This window comes from Melospiza georgiana, unplaced genomic scaffold (assembly GCF_028018845.1).
Source record: "Melospiza georgiana isolate bMelGeo1 unplaced genomic scaffold, bMelGeo1.pri scaffold_29, whole genome shotgun sequence".
NCBI classification, from domain to species: Eukaryota; Metazoa; Chordata; class Aves; order Passeriformes; family Passerellidae; genus Melospiza; species Melospiza georgiana.
Window position 1 is genome coordinate 1883052 of NW_026652215.1, and position 22727 is coordinate 1905778.

The following is a 22727-nucleotide window of genomic DNA, read 5'->3' on the forward strand; positions in this document are numbered from 1 at the left end:
CTTCTTGCTATAGTTTTAAATATCATGCATTTACTTTGAATACGCTGCTGAGATCTACCTAACCACAAAAGATTTGAAAATTAAAATCCATTTGAAAATTAAAATCCAATTATTCCCAGAGGCTTGGCTAGTTAAGGTGTTCTGAATGTTAATGAGCCCTGGGACACTGAATTCCTGCACTAAAGAGCTGAAGGCTGAAGAAGCCTCTGGAGCAGGAAAATTCAGCAGCAGCCTCCAAGTTGCTGAGGATGTCAGCAGCCCCCACTGAGGCCATCCCTGCCCAGAGACCGTGGGGGAATGGGCAGACAAGGAGAGCGTCCCTGGGGCTGGGGCAGCACAACTCAGAGGCAGCAGCGGCTCCAGCTGGGAAATGGAGTGTGGAATGTGGCTGGGAAAGCCCTGCCTGGGCTGTGCCAAGCAGGACAGACAAGCCCTGACTGCCATCCCCCAAACAACTCTCTCAAGGAGACATTTTAAAGGAATTACAATTGTTCTATACTTTGGTTTTATGTACTAGAGAAATACCAACAAGAGATTCTCAGGAGCTCAAAACAACCTAACAGCCTTGACTGGCAAATTTAGAAAATCAGAGAAACTTTGGCAAAAGGATTAATATGACATTCAGTCAATAAAAAACACTTCTCAAAGCATTGACTTGGCCCATTCAACTTCACAAACTCTAAACCTGTTCAATTTTAAGTTAATCAAAATTTGCAAGAGGACATATATAGAACAACTAGACACAGAAAGAGAGAAAAATAAGATTTAGAGAAGTGCACACACAGCTACCAGCTCCTGGATTCCAGTGGTGTTCAGATCGAAATTTCAAGAGGAGTTAAGATGCCAAGATGTGTGCTTGCCTTTTGGTCAGCTCTCAATACCCCTGGATCTCCCTGGGCCTTTCCCCCAGGTGGGCCTTGGGCTCATTTGGTCTCAGGAGCTGGGCTGGGGGCTGCAGAGGTGGCTGTGGAGCATTGCCTGTGCTGTGCCAGGGACTGGCAGACACTGCTAGGCTGGGATGGAGGGTCTGGGGGGATTGGGGTTCCAGGGCAGTGCTGAGTTTACAGGGCAGGGCAAGGATGGACCTGCTTCTTCCTCCCCCACACACAAAATGTTTCCAGCCAGTCTCTCACAATCTCCTCCAGTCTCTCACAACAGGGAATGCTGGAGGTGGAAATAGCAATTCAGGTCGTGTGCACTTGGCTGAGAAGGGCAACTCTTTTCTATAGGAAAGAAAGCACACAGCCCCAGTATTTGGAAGGCAGGTGAGAGCCTCACTAGGGCAAGGCCAGCCAGACTTGTCAGGAATGGCAGATTCTGTCTGGGAGCAGTCTTTGGATTTAAGGAAATTTGGAGGTGGAATTCCAATCTCAGCCATGGGCACCTGGAGAAGCCAGACAGTTCTTTTCCATGGGAAGGAAAGCACAAAGGCTTTCCACAATGTCACAGGATCCTCTATTCCCCAAGCCCTGCAATGTCACAATGGACATTTGGACCCTGGAGTTTGCAGCGTCACAATGGTCTCATTTGGCTCCACAGTGTCACAATGGACCATTGATGACAGGAGGTCCCTCTGTGTCACCCTGGAGCTTTGGTTCCACACAGCCCTGCAGTGTCACAATGAACCCTTGGTTCAATGGGGTTCCACAATATCACCATGGCCCTAAGGTTCCATGCATCCCTGCAGCATCACAATGGTCTCCTTTGGTTGCCCAGTGTTGCAATGGACCACTGATGACACGAGGCCCAGCAATGTCACAGTGCTCTCCATGATTCCATGAGGCTCCACAGTGTCACAATGGTCCCTTGGCGTCACAGAGCCCCACAGTGTCACAATGGTCCCTTGGTCTCACAGGGCCCACAGTGTCACAATGGTCCCTTGGTTCCATGGGCCCTGTGCTGCTGCATTCCCCCCTCCCCTTCTCAGGCCGCCCTGCCAGTTGAGAAATGCTCCTTGGGCCTCAGCCTTGGCCAGCAGCCCCTGGGCTCAGCTCCTCTGCAGCTCATCACAAACACTGTCTGCTCCAGGCACTGCTGCTGCCCAGCCAGCTCCTGGTTCCTTTAGGAGCAGCCCTGGGAACTGTTTTTGTTCCCTCAGTGGCACAACATCCCTGTTCTCACCCTGCCAAAGAAAGCTGTTGGTGCCAAGTGCGGCCAGGATGAGCCATTGCTGGGACTGAAGCCCCTCTCTTGGGGCCCTGCAAACAGCGCTCCAAAAGGAGCCCTTGGAGCTCTCCTGGGCCAGCGACTCCCTCTGAGTGGGGCCTCTCCCAGCCGGGAACTCTCCCATTTGCTGCACTCGGGGATCCCCAACAACAACGGAGCCTGGGTCGATACCCCCACTCCTCCAGGATCAACCCTTCACCTGCTGGGGAGATGCCAAAGGATCCACAGGGAGCATTGCCTGCCCTCAGGGGAATTGCTCACAGGTGCCTTGCACTGACTCTTTGTGTCTGTGTGCACACAGGAGTGCCTGTGCTGGGGAAATGTGGCAGCAATGCTGCTTTCTGAGGGGTTTGAGTGCCTTGGATAGCTGAGCCAGTCAGGCCTGTAAGTTAGGTTAAGTCACAAGGTTTAAGCTAAGTTAAATGCTGCTAAGAGTTCTTCTTTTGCTAAGTTGTTATGTTTAATATAAGTTAAGTTAAATATTGTTAAGTGTTATTCCTCTGTTAAATTGCTAAGTCATAGGTTATAAGTTAGGTTACATACTGTTTACCTCTGCTCTTTTCTAAGTTGTGAAGTTGAAGGTATCCATTAAGGTTAAGGTATCAGTTAAGTCCTGTTAAATTTGAGCTCTGTTAACCTTTTTTGCCATATTCCTTTTATCCTTGCCCTCACTGTCCTTGTTTCACACAGACACACAGGGACAGTTCTGGATTCATTTCTGGTTTGATTGCCTGGATTCTGTTTGGTTTTGTTGTTGCTTTGTTTCCTTGCTGTGCCTGAAGTGTTCACTCAGAAGCAGAGTGACTCTTGCCAATGAACTTTGTGCCGCTGTCCCTTAATATTCAATCTGTTTTTTGCTGCTCCCTTGCTGGGGATTTTTTCAGCACTCTCAAGGCCTCGTGGGTAGCAGGGTGAAGGAGCCCTGGCCCAGGCTCTGGCCCTGGGGGACACGGGGACGCTGCCGGGGGGTCCTTGTCCCCCTGTGCCACCCCCAGGGCCCCGGCCCCCCGTCCCCGTGTCAGGCTCTGGGGTTGATCTCGTGGAACATCCTCTGGGGGAGGCTGCGGGGCCGGGGGCGGGGGGACCCGGGGGGACAGGGGACCCCGCTGTGCACGAGCAGGGTTGGACTGCTCTGGGGGGAGCTGTGAGGGGGGCTGGGGCAGAGTGACCTCCCCAGCGACCTCACACTGCCCCTGTGATGTCAAACAGCCCCTGTGATATCACACAGCCATCTGTAATGTCGCCAGCTGTGATGTCACACAGTCACCTGTGATGTCACCCAGCCCCTGTGATGTCACACAACAATCTGTGATGTCACACCGTCACCTGTGATGTCACAGCACATGCTGAGATGTCATGAATCCCCCTTGTGATGCCACAGAGCCAATGCTGGCATATGACTCTGTGATGTCATACAGCTGCCTCCTGGGATGTCTCAGAAGACACTGTGGTGTCACAAACTCACCCAGTGATGTCACTGCATGTTCTCTGATGTCACAGACTGTCCTGTGATGTTACTCAGACACCCAGTGATACTACAACCCACTCTCTGATGCCACAACGCCACCCTCCATGAGGGCAGAGTCTGCTCTATGGCGTCACATCCTACCCTATCATGTCCATGCCACCTCCGTGATGTCACAAACCCCTCAGTGATGTCACACAATCCTCTCTATGATGTCATACTGCAACTCTGTAATGTCACTGCACACGTTTTGACCTCACAGCCTGCTATATGATGTCATACAGGCATGCCATGATGTCACAGCCTGCTCTGTGATGTCACACAGTCCCCTCTATGATGGTGTAGCTGCTCAATGACCTCACACAACAAACTCTGTGATGTCACAGCCCAATCTGTGACCTCACACAGCCCACTCTGTGCTGTCACACAGCCCCTTGCTGACATCCCAGCTGCTCTGTGCCTCTGTGACACAGCCACAGAGGTGCTGCTGTGACACAGCCCCCTCTGGGCCATCCCACAGCCCCTGCCAGTGCTGAGCCCCTGTGAGCTCTGTCTGTGCCCTGCTGGTGTCCTGAGGGGCCCTGGCAGTGCCCCAGCCCTGCTGGGCTGTGCACAGGAGCTGCTCCTGGCCAGAGCTGTCTCTCTGCAGCGCTGCCCTTGCCAGGGGCTTCCTCTGGGCCAGGAGCCTGGCCCAGCTCAGCAGCACAGACACAGCACAGGGACTTTAATGAGCCTCTGGGGCTTTGGTGCTCTTTGCATCAGACCCAGTCCCTCAGAGTGTACTCAAAGAACTTCTCAAGAGCTCAAAATCAGATTCCAAGTCCAAAATTTCTGTAACTTTTAATGGGTCTCACTGAGGAACAGGACTGAGAAAATGTCCCTGGGTTCCAGGGAGAGCAGAACACTGGAGGCAGTGATGACAGCTGGGGACAAACAAGGCAAAGGTGTCTCTGGTGCTGAGCACACCTGGATGTGTCTCAGGAATGCAAAGGGCCAAGGCCTGAGCCCCAGCCCCTGGCCAGGCAGATCCTGTCCCTCCCTCCTTGCTCCGGGCTCTTCCCGGGATGGGCACTGGCATGTGGGCATGTGCAATGGCAAGGGCAGGAGCATGGGGCAGCCCCTGCCAGGCTGCTGAGCAGGGACAAGGAGGCAATGAGGCCCCAGCCCTGCAAGGGTCACTTGTCTCCTGCTCCTGCCTCAGGCCCAGGCCCAGCAGCCATGGCCAAAGTGCTGCCCAAGTTGGCTCTGGCAGGGCTGTCTTGCAGCTGCTGCCCATCCCTGTGCCCTGTGCAGCCCAGGCCGTCCTACGGTGTCCCTGCCCTGCACCTCTGTCCCTGCCAGCTGTCGGCATCCCCCAGCTGCCCCACCTGGCTGGGCCCTTCCTTTGCTGACAGCTCTGCCTCCTGCCTGCCTCTGCCTGCCACACAAAGCCTTGGGCTGCTCCAGGCTCCTTCTAGGGGATGTGCTGCACCACAGCCCTGCCCTGGCAGAGGCATTCCTCTCTCCTCATGTCCAGTCTGGACCTCCCCAGCTGCCCTTATGCTGCATTCTGCCGCAGCGAGGGGCACAACAACTCACTTGGGCCCCGGAGTCTCAGACCTCAGGCAGCCCCTGTTGACCGACAGGGACAGGAAGGCAACATGATGGTTTCTACTTTACCAAAACCCAGAACCCTTTACTCTGCCAGGGACTAAGACAAGAAATGAGGGGGTAGGGTCATGGGTTTTATATGACGGGGTAGGGTGGAGTTTAGTGTCAGGGTCCAATGGCAGGAGGAACAGGGGACTGCAAAGGGGTGGATAGAGGAGGACAACCAATGGAAAAAATAAGGCAGGGACACTGCAGTAGAATTTAAAGCAATGAGGGCACAGAAAAGGAAGAACATTCTGGGGCCATTCCTATTTTGACCACATGGAGTGGAGTGTCTTTTCCCAGGCTTGCAGGGCCAGGGCCCACAGGGTGGAGGGGTGGAATCTTCATTAAATCACGTCGCTCGCCCCATGCTCTCTGTCTGGGTAGAATCCTCGCCTCCTGGGGCGGGGCACTCCACACCTTTGGTGCCATTCTTTCTTTCTCTGTGTGTTTCATACAATGAAGGAAAACTCCAGCATCTCTGGAGCCACCCTTCAATTCCTTTCAGGCTGCTCCTGTCCTCAGTCGGCACACAAGTGAGCCCAGAGCCATCAGACTCTACATCCTAGTTATGTGGTGAGGCCTCCCAGCCCCATCTTGGGAGATATTTTTTTGTGCCCTGTGCAGCCCAGGCCGTCCTACGGTGTCCCTGCCCTGCGCCTCTGTCCCTGCAGGCTGTCGGCATCCCCTGGCTGCCCCACCTGGCTGGGCCCTTCCTTTGCTGACAGCTCTGCCTCCTGCCTGCCTCTGCCTGCCCACATAAAGCCTTGGGCTGCTCCAGGCTCCCACTGGGGACGTGCTGCACCACAGCCTTGCCCTGCCAGGGAAATTCCTTTCTCCTGGTGCCAGTCTGGGCCTCCCCAGCTGCCCTTGGCATTAAGTCTGTCTCTCTCTGGCTGTTTTACAATATGTCAAAAGGACCACCATCCCTGAAATCTCCCTTTAAACACTCTCCTGGCTCTGCTCCACTGTCCTCACTCTTTGCCCCACTGAACACAGAGCTCCTTTGCCCCTATACAGTGCTCATGTGCCCAAGGCCTCCAAACCCCACATTGGGACATCGAGAGGGGAATGGCCTTGCAGCAGAAAGTGCCACAGAGAGCCCAGAGCCAAAGAGTCTCTCCCCTGCAGGCGCTGCTGCTCCAGTGCATTGAAATATTTCCCGTGCTGGAGTGGGCTCATGGCTGTTCCTCATCCCACCCAAAAGAAGCTGATGGTTGGATATTGTCAGAGAATTTCTCTCAAGTTGAGCCTGACAGGGGGTTCTTTACAGGGAGAAGCTGCTACAAGAAAAACCCTGATGCCTCCCCCAGGCTCTGTGTGTTTCAACGCTCTTGGCCTTTCTTGATGCTTCTCAAATGAAAAGAAATTCCTGGGGCAGCAGCCACAGGATTTGCCTCTCACCATAAAATACTGTTACATCAGTTGGTTTTCCAGTCCATCCAGCTCTTACAGTGACTATCCCGGCATGTGTCCAAACCCTAAAAATGTTCATATCCCCAAAGGGTGACACATAGTTTTTCCTGTTGTTAAGACCTGGAAGACTTTGAGGTTTACAAATAGAAAGGGAAGTAATTGCAAGGTGTTGTACTGTATTTATATTGGTCTTTTAATAAGTAATACAATTACAGATGCACCATGATAGGAAAATAACTTGTTGCAGGAAAAATTACTCAGAATACCTGGTTATTCTCAAGATCTATTGCTGTCATTTATTAGGGAAAGATGGACAACAAGCCATGTCTGAATAACAACAGATTAATGTTGTGCTCTCTTCCTGAGTCTGCTCTCAAAAGATCTGGGATTGACAAAAATAAAGGAATTTTAAGAGCTGTTTTGGTAATTTCAGAGAAAATTGAAAAGGGAGAAGGGACTGGGGTGATGAGGAGGTTGTCACTACCTATCCTTTTCAGTGCTGTCTATTGTAGCAAAAATGAGCAATGTGCCCTGCTGGTGTTGACATGTTCTGAGTCCCTCAGCTGTGAGTTGGGTTCCTGTGCTGTCCTGCCTGGTGCTTGCTGGATGTGCTGGAACGAAGAGCTTGGGCCCTTGATGCAAACGACAAGAATTGAGTTCATTGGGATTTACTGGGCTCACAGTAAAAGGGATGAAATTCAGATTTGATCTAGAAAATACTTCCTCCCTGTCAGGATGGTGAAGTCCTGGCTTCACAGATTGCTCAGAGAAGCCAAGTAAATAAAGTTTCAGAATTCTTCATTTCTGTCCCATTCCTATTCCATAAGCCCAGGTCTGGTTTTCAGAGTGCCACCTTCTCAGCTGGTTGCCATTTGTGTCCTGCCTTCTTTCCTGCCTTCCTTGGTCTGCTCCTTTTCCCTTCCAGGGTCTCTCTTTACCTGTGGCAGCTCCCAGCCAAGGACCCTCCCCTGATTTTTTTTCATTCCCCATCCAGGTGCTCAAACAGCCCTAGATGAAGTTCTGGAGGCTGGCAGTGAAATGTCTGTGTAAGATCTTGCTGCATTTGTGTCTTGGCCCCTTCAGAATTAGGCCTTGAAGGGCAGGAGCATCTTTTCCTTGCTGGCAGCTGGAATTGCAGCCCATGGCAGTGTGTGCCAGAGATGTCAGAGGGCAATTGCTGAGGCTGCCGGGGCGCTGCTCCTGCCGTGCCTGCCAGGGGAGCCGTGCAGGGCAGGGTCAGGCTGCAGCAGCTGGCTGGGCTCCCTGAGCAGACAGCAAAGGCGGCTTTGCTGCACATTCTGCAGCTGGGAGCGGAGGGAAGAAGGGCAGGGAGTCCCTGACAGAATGCTGGAATGCTTGTGGCTGGAAAGAACCTGCCCATGGTTCCATCCAGGCTTAAGGTGCCATGAGGGAGAGGTGCCTCTGCCCCAGTGAAGGCACAAATGAGACCATAGGAGAACAAAACCAGATGGTTTTGTTCGTGGATTTTATTGAACAAGAAATGGGAGCTAGGGAGATGGAAGTACGAAAGAGGTCTTGGAGAGAGAGAGCTCAGAAGATGATCAGCTGGAAGGAGGTACTTTTTAAGGTCCTTTCCTGCATTCTGGGATTCTAGAAGACGTGTACATTATCAATTTGATTTAATATTCTTCTTATTATTATTATTTCTTCTTCTTTGTCTTCTTCTTCTTCCCCTTCTTTTTCTTAGTTGCTACTAGTATTATTTCTTCTTCTTTAAAATATTATTCTTTTTCTCCTTATAAGTAATCTTATTCACTTGTTATGCCTATTTTCTATGTCATTCTTATTTTTTTAATATTCTTATATTAATTAATAGTTTTTCATCTTGCTCTTCATCTTCTTATTCCTATTCTCATTCTTATTATTCTTAATAAATTTACTACTACTATTTCTTCTTCATCATCTTCTTATTCCTATTCTTTTTTTTTTTAATTTATTAAAATACTTTTTGGCTAACTTTTAAATTTTTCTAAACTACTACTATTTCTTAAACTCAACTTGATTTTGTTTTGGAAGAATGGTATGAGTCAAAGTCCTGTAGTCACATCCATGGAGCAGCACCTCCCATCTCTGCCCATTCTTCAGGCATATACTCCCAAAGAACCAGTGCAGAATCCTTTCAAGATGAGAGGATATGGCCTTTGATGGCACCAGGGGAGGTTTGGATTCAATATCAGAAAGAATTTTTCTCTGACAGAGGGGTGAGGCATTGGAAGAAGTTGCCCAGGGAGGCAATGGAGTCACCGTCTCTGAGGCGTTGAGGAGTTGTGCGGATGTGGCCCTTGGGGACGTGGTTTTGCGGTGATGATGGTGCTGCCAGGGTGCCGTGGCACTAGGTGAGCATCAGGGTCTCTTCCCACCTCGATGACTCTGGGATTCCCTGCTGAGCGCTCTGTCACCAATCGTGTCCCACGCGTGCTGTACAGGGCTGGCCCAGCAGTGCCTGTGGGTGCTGGGGAGATGCTCCAGGCTGGCCGGGGCAGCTGAGGCTGCGGGGCCATGTCCAGGCCGAGGCCGCCCGTGTGGCTCCCTGGGGCCCCGCACAGGGAGCAGCCGCCATCGGCCGGCCCAGGCTGGGCAGGGCCATGGACGCTGCTCCTGCAGCTGCCACGCCAGGCAGGGCCAGCAGAGCAGCGCCCGCAGTGCCCGCAGCGCCCGCCCGAGGCGGCCGGGCCTTTTGCTCGGGGCAGCCGCTGCTGCCTGCGGGCCTGCGCTCCCGGCTGGCCAGCTGAGGCACCACCAGGGCTCTGTGGGGCAGGCCACCAGAAGAGTGACAGCCACCACAGGAGGAACTGACACAGGTGCTGAAGCCACTCAGGGTTGTAAAGCCGTGACGCAGCTTTATGCAAATCTGAGTATGCTAATGAAGTGTTGTAACTGTGACTTTTAAAATGTAACTGAAGGCTAAAGGAGATTGTGTGGGTGACAGCGTGGAATCTCATGGAACCAAGTGTGAATTGTTACAGGACCCAGGAGACCATGGTGACACCATGGAACCAAGTGCCCAGAGTTTCAGGGCTCAGCCTCATGGAGACCATTGTGTCCCAATGGGAACACATGGAACAAAGGCTCCTTAGTGACACAGCAGGGCCTCATGGAATGCAAGAGATCCTCCTGATGGAATTGAAACTCATGGTCCCAAGGCTCCACTGTTTTACAGCGTGGTCTCATGGAATCCAAAAGACTATTGTGATGGAATGGAAACTCATGGATTCAAGGGTCCACTCTTTTGCTGTGTGGCTTCATGAAATGCTGGAGACCATTGTGGCACCATGGAAATGAATGTCACAAAGGCTCCACTGTGACCCAGCAGGGCCTCATGGAACCAAGGACACCACTGTGATACAATGGAATCTCATGGAACCAAGGTCCAGTTGTGACAAAGCTGGGCCTCATGGAACCAAGGACACCCTGTGATACAATGGAATCTCTGGGATCCAAGGATCAATTGTCAACACATCAGGTTCTCATGAAACCAAGCAGAACATTGTGGCACAGTGGAATCTCATGGGAGCAAGGCTGTGCTTTGATCAAGGTGGGTCTCATGGGACACAGGTGGCACTGGGACATTGTCAGGCCTGGTAGGAACCACTGTGTCAGACCAAGGCCTCATGGGACCTGGGAGGACACTGTGACACAATGGAACCTGATGGAACCAAGGGCCCATTGTGACATGGTAGGGTCTCATGGAACCCCTGTGCCACTGGGACATTGCCAAGGCTCATGCAAGCAAGGTTCCACTGTGACAAAGGCAGGCCTCATGGCACCCAGGAGACCATTGTGGGACAATGGAATCTCATGGAACCAAGGCCCCATTGTGACAAAGCGCGGCCTCATGGAAGCCCAGTGCCACTGGGACATCTCCAGCCTCGGTGGAAGCAAGTGTCCATTGTGACACAGCACAGCCTCAAATCACAGGAGAGCAGAGGGATGCCATGGAATCTTGGGGAATCAAGGGTCAATTCTAAACACAGTGAGGACTCATGGAACCCAGGAGACCATTGTGACACTGTCCTTTGTCACAATGGGGCCATGCTTCCATGAGAATCCATGGGCCCACAATGTTCTCCTGGGTTCCAGGAGGCCCTGATGTGTCACAATGGCCCCTTGCTCCCACAAGCCACAGCACGGTCCCCGTTGCCCCTGGGTTCTGTGAGGCCATGCTGCATTCACAGCTGACACTTTCTTCCATGAGATTTCACTGTGTCACAGTGGTTCCCATGTTTCCATGAGGTTCTGCTGTGTCACAGTGGACACTGGGTTCCACAAGAGCTGGCAAAGTCTGTCGCAGACATTTCTCCACAGAAATCCTTTCTTTCGGATTTCTGTGTCTTCGGGAGGCCAGAGGCTCCAGAAGACAAGGTAAACAAATATTATCAGATGCTGTGGAATGCAACAGGAACACCTCGATTGGCTCATTTCCTATGTTTATAATTAAGGGCCAATCACCAGTGCAAGCTAGGGGACTGAGTCCTTGAACACAACTTTGTTGTAGATTCTTTTCTATCTATTCTCAGCTAGCCTAGCTGCTCTGCAAACCTCTCTCTATATTCTATTAGTATAGTCATAATGTATTATATATAATATCTTAATAAATCAAGCCTTCTGATCAAGATACAAGATTCACCGTCTGTCTCTCACCAGCTGCGACCCACTCAGGCGCAGTAATAAATGTCCCGCTGGCACCTGTGTCCTGTGGGCCCCACTTTGCCAAAGCAGAGCTTTGGCTCCATGAGATTCCAGGCTGTCCCAGTGCTCTGCTGAGTTCCATGAGGCTGTGCTGTGTCACAATGGACACTGAGTTCCACCTGCCCTGGCAATATCCAAGTGGCCCCTGGCTTCCATGAGGCCCCGTTGTGTTTGCAGGTGACACTTGGTTCCCCAAGATGTCATTGTCACGCCGCTCTCCTGGGTGCCCTGAGGCCTTCCTGTGAAATAATGGAGCCTTGTTCCTACCAGACCTGGCAATGTCCCAGCGGCACCTGTGTCCCATGAGGCCCCACCTGGTCAAAGCAGAGCCTTGCCTTAACCACTGACCCTTGTGTCCTTGAGATTCCATTGGTGAAAAAAGCATTCACTCTCCTGTGAAAATGTAAAAGGTTTAATAAAAGACAATGGGAGACCAGGACCATGGAGCAAAGGTTATCACGGCCGGGTGCATCTTGGCACTCAGCCAGGAGCACCCTGTTACCTTCGGGGATCCACCTGAAATACCTTTCCCCTTCAGCCTCTTGCATATTCATAGACCCTCATGCATATCCATAACCTACTTTACATGTTCCAGGAATGATTTTACATGGCGCCTCCTTGGGTCTGCCTTTTCAGAGCATGTGTGTTTCTTGGCTGTGGTTTTGGCTCCTTCTCTTTATCACCTCCAGCTTTTGGGGCTTGGTGAACTCTGCCTTCAGACAGGGAGTGCTGATAGTTGGCAGATCTGTACATGTGTCCTCATCCTGTGTGCATTGGATGTTATCCCATCCAAGCAGGCAGTTTAACACAAGCAGCTATTCCACTGAGCTTAATTAACAACAGAAATAAAAACTATAGAACAATATTACTTAAACAAATGGACCCAGCCCAGTGTGTGTGGTCCCAGTCCAGGTGATCCCAGCCCATATTTGATCCCAGTCTGTGTGGTCCTGCACACACTCCCAGGGTCTGGAATTCCAGTTCCCAGCCAGGAAAAAATGTTCCTGCCCTTGAACTTCCTTCCTATCATCTTAAAAAATTAGGATGAAATCATAAAGAAAAAGATAATTATTAAAATGAAATCATTATAATGAAAATGAAATATAGTAATTTCAACTCTTACTTACAATACTCCAATAATGATTCAATCCAAAACAACAATAACTATTACTATAACATGACCAATAAATATAAATAAATTATGTACCAAGAAATAACTTTTGAAAGTTTTAACTCGACGACTAATACAGTTGAGATAAAAAATATCTAAAAAAACTAACATGCAATCTAACACACCTTGGTAAACCAATTTATATTACAAATACACTAAACACAAAACCAAACACCACTCTAATTTCTCAAACATTTTAACTAAACAATTAAACTTCAATAACATCCTTAAGTACTCTTGAAAAATTAAAATTATTTACAAAAAAAATTGTGTGTGGGTGGTTTTATTTGGATATTGGTTTTTGGATTGTTTGGGTTACGCAATTTTAAAAGGGGGATTTTTATAGAAATTGAATCAGCTGAGAAGGCAGCACTCTGCAAACAGAACTGACTGAAAATGAATGGGACAGAAACCATACAGTCTGAAAGTTTTATTTGCTATCAAATACATCCCACACACCCAGCCCGCCCCACACAATCCCCATCGCATTGCTCCAAATTGAGATCCCAATTCTACCAATCTCCTCCCAACTCCATCTCACCCTGGCAGCTGTGCAATGGAGAGTTTGGCATGGGAATGAGTTTTTTTGAGGAGGGAACAAGCAATCTGAGGTGGAATTGAGCCCTTTTGGGTTAAAATTCAGTTATTTTCAGTGGGATTTGAGTGGTTTTGAAGTGACAGATTGATCCCTCTTGGTTTCTAGAGTGGAAAAACAAGGAGAAGAGAAAAAAATTAAGGTTGAACCAAAAGGAAAACCAGACAGGTGTGTTGCCAACATGGATCACAGGGAATGTGAGTGACCCGGGCTGTGCCCAGAGTGCCTCCTCCAGTGGGGGATGGAGCTGGAGCACCGCACGAAGCTCTGCCCGCACTCGGGGCACTCGCAGGGCTTCCCTTACCGGTGCCTCCGTTGGTGTTGGGTCAAGTGAGAGTTGCTGGAGAAGCTCTTCCCACACTGGGGACACTCGTAGGGCCTCTCCCCAGTGGAGATGCGCCGGTGCCTGACGAGGGTGGAGTTACGCTTGAATCCCTTCCCACAGTCAGGGCATTGGAAGGGCCTCTCCTCTGTGTGACTCTGATAGTGCCGGAGGAGATGGGAACTGGTCAGAAACCTCTTCCTGCATTTATCACACTCATAGAGCCTCTCCCCAGTGTGGATCTTTTGGTAGCGGATCAGGTGGGAGCTCTGTGAGAAGCTCTTCCCACATTCCCCACATTCGTAGGGCCGTTCCCCAGTGTGGATGTGCCAGTGCTGGACCAGGGTGGAGCTCTCCCTGAAGCTCATCCCACACTCCCCACACTGATGGGGCCGTTCCCCAGTGTGGGTCCTCTGGTGCCTGATCAGGTTGGAGCTCTGGTTGAAGCTCTTCCCACACTGGGGACACTCGTGGGGCCTCTCCCCAGTGTGGATCCGTCGGTGCCTGACAAGACAGATATATTGCCTGAAGCCCTTCCCGCTGTCGGGGCAGTGGAAGGGCCTCTCCTCTGTGTGAGTGCGCTGGTGCTTGAGGAGATCACAGCTGGTCTGAAACCTCTTCCTGCACTGATCACACTCATAGGGCCGTTCCCCAGTGTGGGTCCTCTGGTGCAGGATCAGGTCGCAGTTCCACCTGAAGCTCTTCCCACACTCCACGCATGTGTGGGGCTTCTCCCCATCATGAACCTGCTCATGGAGCACCAGCTCCGAGCTCTGGCTCCATCTCCGGCCGCCTTCCCGGCCCAGGCTGGCTCTTTCCCCCTCAGATCCCTGCCAGCTGCGTTTGCAGCCCCTCCTCGTGCGGCATCTCCGCGCCTTTTCCTCCCCGTTGGATTCCTGCGCTGTGGAGCCGCTCAAAACGGCCTCTGCCACCAGGCTCTGCCACAGGCATTTGTCCTCCCTGCTCTCCATGCTCAGCTCCTGCTCTGGGGGAGGAAGGACAAGGACAGGATGGGATTTGCCTCCGTGCCACAGGCAAGGGCAAGGAGATCCCCCAGGGCTGTGCTGCAGCTGGGGCCATGCTGGGCTGGGAGAGGGAGCAGCACAGAGGGGAAAGGGGCACTGACTTCCTCCTCACCTGCCTCAGTGTCCGTGGGCATCTTCCTCTTCCTCACAGCCTGCCAAGGGTTGGCAATGGGAAATCCTGGTTTGGGGAAAACAAGGGATGAGCACGGTGAGTTTGAAGGTCCCTCTGCACCAGTCCATCTCTACAAGTCATTGGCCATCTGGGCTGCAGAAAACCTCCCAAACACCAAGATTCAGCCCTGGAAAAGCCTCCCAGGTCCCTTGCCTCTGGTGTTACAGTGTTCCCCCCTGTCTCAGCTGCTGGAGTCATGCTTGGATTGGGGTCCCACTTCTCCTCGGTGCCCGCCCTGCCCAGGCTGCTGGCAGATCCAGCAATGCCAAAAGCTCCCCCTGCTTCGCTCTCCCCATTTCGGGATGCCGGGGCTGTTTGGGCTCCCGGGCTCTCTTCTCCCCTCATTCTCTGCTCGGGGCTGCAGCGGCTCCAAGGAGTCCCCCCTGCCCCTCTCCAGGCTCTTGAGGCTCCCGCCCATGGCGGCGCTCCCCCCTCTCTGGGCTCCCCACTTTGGGCTCCTGGGGGACACAGGGCTCTGCTCCTCCAGGCTGCCCCTGCCGGCACCGCCACCGCCACCCCCGATGTCCCCCCGAGGGGCCTTTTCCGCTCAGCCTTGGACTGCTTCATTCTCCAAACATCCCCCCAAAAACCCAACCCAGGGACCCCCCGGGATGTCTGGGCCGGGCTCCCCCTCCCTGCTCACCGGCGCGACGGGGGCGGAGCGATGATCCCACAGGTGAGGGCTGCAAGTTCAGGAAGGGCTCCAGCGCATGGTTCCATCTGCTCAGCCTTGATCCGCCTTTGTCCCTCCTCTTCCTCTTCCTCCCACTCCACCTCTTCCATCCCCTCTCCTCCTCCTTCTCCCTCACCGCACCTCCTTCTCCTCTTCCATCCCCCCTCCCCCTCCTCTTTCCCCACCTCCTTCTCCTCCTCTGTCCCTCCCTTTCCCTCCCTCCTCCTCCTCCTCCCTGACCCTCCCTCCTTCTCCTTCTTCTTCCCTCCCATTTTACCCCTCCTCCTCCTCCTGCTCCTCCCTAACCCCACCTACTCCTCTTTTTTCCATCCTTTCTCGATCTCCGTTATCCCTCCTCTTCCATGCCATCCCTGTATTTCCAGTCCCGGTCCATGCGATCCCAGTTTGGTGGGATCCCAGTCCATAGAATCTCAGACCAGTTTATCCCAGTGTGTATGGCCCGGATCCATAGGGTCCCAGTCTGTGCAGTCCCAGTCTATAGGATCCCATTTCACAGGGTTCCAGTTTATACAGTCCCAATCCCTATTTGGTGCCATTCCAGTTTATCCCGGTCCAGTTTATCCTTTTCCGTAGGATCCCAGTGCAGGCTATCCCAGTCCAGTTTATCCCAGTCCATAGGATCCCAGTTCCATATAATTCAGGTCCATAGGATCCCAGTCTGGGCTATCCCATTCCAGTTTGTCCCAGTGCATAGGATTCCAGTCTCTCAGGCATCCGCTGAGTAGGGAACTGGGATAACTGGGGGGCACAGGATAGCGGGGTGGGGGGGAACTGGGAAAACGGGGGAAACTGGGATAACAGGAAAAATGGGATAAGGGGGGAACTGGGATAATGTGGGGGACTGGGATAATGGGGGGAACTGGGAGAGTGGGATAATGGGGAACTGGGATAATGGGATTTATCCCAGGATAACAGAAATTCCAGGATAATGGGAATTCTGGGATCAAGGGGAAATTTGGGATAACGGGAATTCCAGTCTAACAGAAATTCCAGATCAATGGGAAATTTGGGATAATGAGAATTTTGGGATAACAGAAATTCCAGAATTATGGGAATTTTTGGATAATGAGGAAATTCAGGATAGTACATATGATCCCAGTCCCTATTTGATCCCAGTCCATATTTGATCCCAGTCCCTATTTGATCCAAATACGTTTGATCCCAATCCATTTGATCCCAGTCCATATCTGATGCCAGTCTGTATTGCTCGGCATACATTCCAAAAGGCTGGAATTCCAGCTCCCAGACAGGAAAAGATGTTCCCGCCCTTGAAGGCAAATGGAGCAAAATCCTACAGAGACATTTCCCTGCCAGCCTTCAGGACTTCAGCTCCTGGGACTGGGAATTAAAATAATATTTGGGAAATAAAATAATAAATAATATGGGCAGGGTCTTTGGTGACAGAGGGGTCAATTAAAACAGGGCAGAGGTCAATTAAATCAGGGATGGAGTCAATTGAATCAGGGCAGAATCCTTGGTGGTCACTGGGGCAATAAATCAAAGGAGGGTATTTGGTGGTCCCTGAGGCAATTAAATATAGGGAGGGTCTCTGGGGGTGCCTGGGTCAATTAAATCAGGGGAGGATCTGTGGTGGTCCCTGGGTCAAGGGAGACACTGAGAGAGAAACAGAGCAGGCAAAGAGAGGCAGGAGAGAACAGGGGACACAAACACAATGAGCTGAGAAGGCAGCACTCTGCAAACAGAACTGCAACGGACTGAACATGAACGGGAGAGAAATCAGTAAGTCTGAGAATTTTATTTGCTATCAACTGCATCCCACACACCCAGCTCCACACAATCCTCATCCCACCGCTCTGAGATCCCACTTCTCTCAGTCTCCTCCCAGCCCCATCTTACTTAGGTGGCTGAGAAATCAAGTGAGTTTGGTACGGCGCTGAGTTTTTTTGAGGTGGGATTGAGCCCTTTTGGGTAAGATTGAGTAGTTTTCACTGGGATTTCAGTGGTTTTCAGGTGACAGATCCATCTCTCTTGACTTTCGGAGTGCAAAGAGATAGAGAAGCTAGAAACATTAGGGCCAAAACAAAAGTAAAAGCTGCCAGGTGTGTTGCCAACATGGATCACAGGGAATGTGAGTGACCAGGGCTGTGCCCAAAGTGCCTCCTCCAGTGGGGGATGGAGCTGGAGCAGCGCACGAAGCTCTGCCCGCACTCGGGGCACTCGCAGGGCTTCCCTTACCGGTGCCTCCGTTGGTGTTGAGTCAAGTGAGAGCTGCTGGAGAAGCTCTTCCCACACTGGGGACACTCGTAGGGCCTCTCCCCAGTGTGGATGCGCCGGTGCCTGACGAGGGTGGAGTTGCACTGGAATCCCTTCCCACAGTCGGGGCAGCGGAAGGGCCTCTCCTCTGTGTGACTCTGATAGTGCCGGAGGAGATGGGAGCTGGTCAGAAACCTCTTCCTGCATTTATCACACTCATGGAGCCTCTCCCCAGTGTGGATGTGCCTGTGCCTGACGAGGTGGGAGTTCCACCTGAATCCCTTCCCACAGTTGGGGCAGCGGAAGGGCCTCTCCTCTGTGTGACTCTGATAGTGCCTGATGAGATGGAAGCTGGTCTGAAACCCCTTCCGACACTTGGAACACTCGTAGGGCCTCTCCCCAGTGTGGGTCCTCTGGTGCCTGATCAGGTGGTAGCGCTGGCTGAAGCTCTGTCCACACTCCCCGCACTCGAAGGGCCTCTCCCCAGTGTGGATCCTCTGGTGCTTGATCAGGCTGGAGCTCTCCCTGAAGCTCTTCCCACACTCCCCACACTTGTAGGGCTTCTCCCCAGTGTGGATCATCTGATGCCTGATCAGGTGGGAGCTCTGCCTGAAGCTCTTCCCACACTCCACGCACGTGTAGGGCTTCTCCCCATCATGGAGCTGCTCATGGAGCACCAGCTCCGAGCTCTGGCTCCATCTCTGGCTGCCTTCCCGGCCAAGGCTGGCTCTTTCCCCCTCAGATCCCCACCAGCTGCGTTTGCAGCTCCTCCTCGTGCGGCATCTCCGCGCCTTTTCCTCCCCGTTGGCTTCCTGCGCTGTGGAGCCGCTCAAAACGGCCTCTGCCACCAGGTTCTGCCGCGGGCATTTGTCCTCCCTGCTCTCCATGCTCAGCTCCTGCTCTGGGGGAGGAAGGACAAGGACAGGATGGGATTTGCCTCCGTGCCACAGGCAAGGGCAAGGAGATCCCCCAGGGCTGAGCTGCAGCCGGGGCCGTGCTGGGCTGGGAGATGGAGCAGCACAGAGGGGAAAGGGGCACTGACTTCCTCCTCACCTGCCTCAGTGTCCTGGGGCATCTCCGTCTTCCTCGCAGTCTCCCAGGGGTTGGCAATGGGAAATCCTGGTTTGGGGAAAACAAGGGATGAGCGCGTTTGTAGGAGCATTGAGGGGTAGGACGGTCGGGACGGACAGAGACGAGAGATCTCTGCAGCCAGGTTGTGGAACTTGCGGTTTATTGCAAAGGGCCTGGGTGCAGGGCCCCGCTTGGAGCTGCCAGCCACAGGTCGGAGCAGGCCTGAGAGAAGAGAGGGGTAGAGAGGATGAGAGGGTGAGAGAGTAAGAGGGGAAGAGCGTAAGAGAGTAAGCTTCCCGTTACAATACAATAAATCTTCTTCTCTGTTGAATATTCTATTTCTCACTAACCAATCTAGTTCAAGATACTAATCCTAGAGCATTTATATACAGCCTGTAAGAATCATTACATCATGATACTGTGTTACATTTTAAACCCTAAAAACACCGCTTTGGACCCCTTCTGCTGAGCTAGTAGGGTCTTCTCTGACCCCTGGGTCTGTCTGCACGCACAGGGAATTGTTTCAACAAAAGGGGATTACCTTCAGTCAAGCCACACCATTGTTTTCCAGTTGTTCACTAAGGTATCTCAAAGTTTGCTTCCATCTCAATCTTGCTTAGAGTTTCAATATTCTCAAATTCTTTTGCCAGACAATCATATTTATGAGGCTTCCCTGTTTCATCTTCCCCAACACATGTTCAGTTTGAATGTCCCTCTGCCCAAGTCCGTCTCTACAAGTCACTGGCCACATGGGCTATATAAAAACCTCCCAAACACCAAGATTCAGCCCTGGAAAAGCCTCCCAGGAGTTCCCTGTCCCTGGTCCCTCCCCTCTGGTGTTACAGTGTTCCCCCCTGTCCCAGCTGCTGGGGTCACGCTTGGATTGGGGGTCCCCCTTCTCCTCGGTGCCCGCCCTGCCCAGGCTGCTGGCAGTCCCAGCAATGCCAAAAGCTCCCCCCTCTTGGCTCTCCCCATTTCGGGATGCCGGGGCTGTTTGGGCTCCCGGGCTCCCTTCTCCCCTCATTCTCTGCTCTGGGCTGCAGCGGCTCCAAGGAGTTCCCCCTGCCCCTCTCCAGGCTCTTGAGGCTCCCGCCAATGGCAGCGCTCCCCCCTCTCTGGGCTCCCCACTTTGGGCTCCTGGGGGACACAGGGCTCTGCTCCTCCAGGCTGCCTCTGCCGGCAGCCGCCACCGGCACCCCCCGATGTCCCCCCGAGGGGCCTTTTCCGCTCAGCCTTGGACTGCTTCATTCTCCAAACATCCCCCCAAAAACCCAACCCAGGGACTCCCCGGGATGTCTGGGCTGGGTTCCCCCTCCCTGCTCACCGGCGCAACGGGGGGGGGGCGATGATCCCACGGGTGGGGGCTGCGAATTCAGGCAGGGCTGCAGCGCGGCTCCATCTGTTCAGCCTTGATAAGCCTTGATAAGCCTTGATCAGCCTTTGTCCCGCCTCTTCCTCCCGCTCCTCCTCTGTCTTATCCCCACCTCCTTCTCCTCCTCCATCCCTCCTCCCTCTCCTCCTCCCCTGTAACCCCGCCTCCTTCCCTCCTCTTTCTCCTCCCGCTCCTCCTCTTCCATCCCTCCTCGAGCTCCTCTGTGTTATACCCAACTCCTTCTCCTCTTCCATCCTGCCCCTTCCATTCCTTCTCCTCCTCCTCCTCCCTTACCCCTCCTCCTCCTCCCCCTTCATCCCTACCCTTCCCTCCCTCCTCCTCCTCCCCCAGCAGCAGCCACACCCTCGGTGCCCATTCCCTGCAGCCCTCACAGCCCACGGCAGGAGCGGGGATGGAGCCGGGACCGGTCGGGATGGGCAGCGCGGGGCTCTCGGCTGCTCCCAGCCGCTGTGGGTGGGGGGAGCCCGGCCCGGGCCAAAGGAGAGGCAAACTGGGCACACTGGGGGCTGCACATCCCAACTGGGCCTTGCTGGGGACCCTGCCTGGCCACTGCCAGCCCTTGGGGCTCCTCTCGGCACATCTGCCAGGGGGGAACGCACACAGGGCTGGGGGATCCCAGCAGTGGCAGCACTGCCAGGGACTGGGCTGGACTGGGATCCTACTGGGAGTGACTGGGACTGTACTGGCTTTGTACTGGGATCATACTGGGATCGTACCGGGAGTGACTGGGACTGTACTGGCTTTGTACTGGCATCATACTGGGATCGTACCGGGAGTGACTGGGACTGTATTTGCTATGTACTGACATCATGCTGGGATCATAGTGCCATGTCAGGCCAGACTGTGATCGCACTGATGGAGACTGGGATCATACTGGGATCATACTGGGAGTGAGTAGGAGCCTGCAGAGAGCAATTGAGACCATGTTAGGGAGAAATGGGATAAACTGGGAGTGACAGGGATGGTGCTGAGTGTGACTGGGAATACCTGTGAGTAACTGGGAACATGCTAGGAGTAACTGGGAGGAACTGGGAGTGACTGGGTGCATGCTGGTGGTGATTGGAAACTGCTGGACTTCAACTGGGATGAACTGGGATCATGCTGGAGGTGACTGGGATAATACTGGCAGTGAGTGCCACTACACTGAGGCTGACTGGGAGTGCTTGTGAGCAAATGGGATCATACTGGAAGGAACTGGAAAGACGGTGGAGGAAACTGGGGTACACTGGGAGATACTGGGAGTGACTGGAAAAAAAGTGAGGGTGAAAGAGAGCAACTGGAACCATGTGGAGCACAACTGGTTCATACTGGCAGGGACTGGGAGCACACTGGGCTCATCTTTGGATCATACTGGGAAGGACTGGACTAATACTGGGAGTGTCTGAGAGCGACTGGGAACACACCCTGCACATCATCCCCCATGCTGGGCCTGACTGGGAGCAACTGGGAGCATGCTGGGAGCAAATGGCATCATACTGGGAATGACTGGGCTGATCCAGGAAGCAACTGGAACCATGCTGGAGGCGGCTGGGACCATACTGGGAGAGACTGGAAGCAACTGGGATTATACTGGGACGACACTGGAAGAGCAGGCATGTGACTGGGATCAAACTGGAGCTTACTGGAATGATACAGGGGTTGAAAGGGAGCAACTGAGATCACAGTTTGGGCTACTGGGAGCAAGTGAGTGAGACTGGGATGATGCTGCAAGTAAACTGGAGAAACTGGGAAGGACTGGATGCATGCTGGGGACAACTGGGATATACTGGGAGTGACTGTCACCATACTGGGGGGACTGGAACCACACTGGGAACAACTGGGACAATGCTGGGGAGAACGGGGCCCACACTGGGGGCAACTGGGAGTGAGTGGGTATAGTAGGAGTCCTAGTAAAATCTATGTATTGTGTAAGTGGCCGTGCCCTGATCCTAATTGTAAATGGGCTGCAGCTGTGATGTCCTTAATTGGGTGGCTGCTGTGGCTAATGAAGATAACTGGGATAAAAGGGAGTGGGTTGGCTGTGCAGGGAGAGTCTTGGAGGAGCCCTGACCGAGAAGCAGGAGCGACACTGCTGTGAAGAGCTGTGTGTGAGAAGAGCACCCTGAAGGTACGGGACTCTAGAAATATAACAACAGCAATACAAGATAGGACAGCCGAGGGCTGTGGCAGCCTGAGAGCTGGGACTCCAGAAATATAATAACAACAACTGGGACCATGCTGGGAGGGACTGGGATCATCTGGGGAGTAACTGGGACCAGAGCAGGGACAACTGGGTTCAACTGGGACCATACTGGGAGTGTCTGTAACCACAGTGGAGTGATGGAAGCACACTGGGAACAGCTGGGCCTATGCTGGGAGCAACTGGGATCACAGTGGGGGCACTGGCATCAGCGTGAGAGTGACTGGGAGCAACTGGGATTAGACTGCAAGTGACTGGGATCATACTGGGAGTAGACTGCAATCATACTGGGATTACACTGGGAGTGAATGGAACCTGACTGGGGGTTACTGGGAGCTACTGGGCCCATGTTGGGAGGAAAATGTGACACACTGGGAGCAACTGGGATCAGCTGGAAGGTTCTGGAACCATGCTGAGAGCACTGAGACTATAACTGGGGCAACTGGCATCATACGGGGAGCAACTGGGGCCACCCTTTGAGCAACAGATGGAAACTGGGATT

General features: G+C 52.9%; 2 protein-coding genes across 2 annotated transcripts in view; both read right to left on the bottom strand.

The window, feature by feature from the left end:
- Positions 1-15477, bottom strand: part of LOC131096337 (zinc finger protein 3-like) — an 88993-nt gene extending 73516 nt beyond the window's left edge. Inside the window, exons 1-3 of the mRNA XM_058044675.1 lie at positions 15318-15477; positions 14615-14680; positions 13526-14462 (exon numbers count right to left, since the gene is read on the bottom strand). Coding sequence (XP_057900658.1) covers positions 13526-14462; positions 14615-14636 — 959 coding nt within the window. The 5' untranslated portion in view covers positions 14637-14680; positions 15318-15477. The remainder of the gene's footprint in view (positions 1-13525; positions 14463-14614; positions 14681-15317) is intronic.
- Positions 15478-16762: 1285 nt separating this feature from the next.
- LOC131096439 (zinc finger protein 180-like) lies at positions 16763-19433 on the bottom strand. Its single transcript, XM_058044776.1, has 2 exons — positions 18636-19433; positions 16763-18483 (listed from the first exon to the last, which is right to left on the bottom strand). The coding sequence occupies exons 1-2, from the start codon at positions 18742-18744 to the stop codon at positions 17561-17563; spliced, it is 1032 nt and encodes a 343-aa protein (XP_057900759.1). The 5' UTR covers positions 18745-19433; the 3' UTR covers positions 16763-17560.
- Between the last annotated feature and the right edge of the window lie 3294 nt (positions 19434-22727).

What these genes read in the sequence shown, in the direction of transcription:
- LOC131096439 (XM_058044776.1), bottom strand. Translation starts at nt 18,744, where the DNA reads ATGCTCCTACAAACGCGCTCATCCCTTGTTTTCCCCAAACCAGGATTT. An exon ending in GCCCCAGGACACTGAGGCAG is followed by an intron (nt 18,484 to 18,635) that starts GTGAGGAGGAAG and finishes TTCCTCCCCCAG; the next exon opens with AGCAGGAGCTGAGCATGGAG.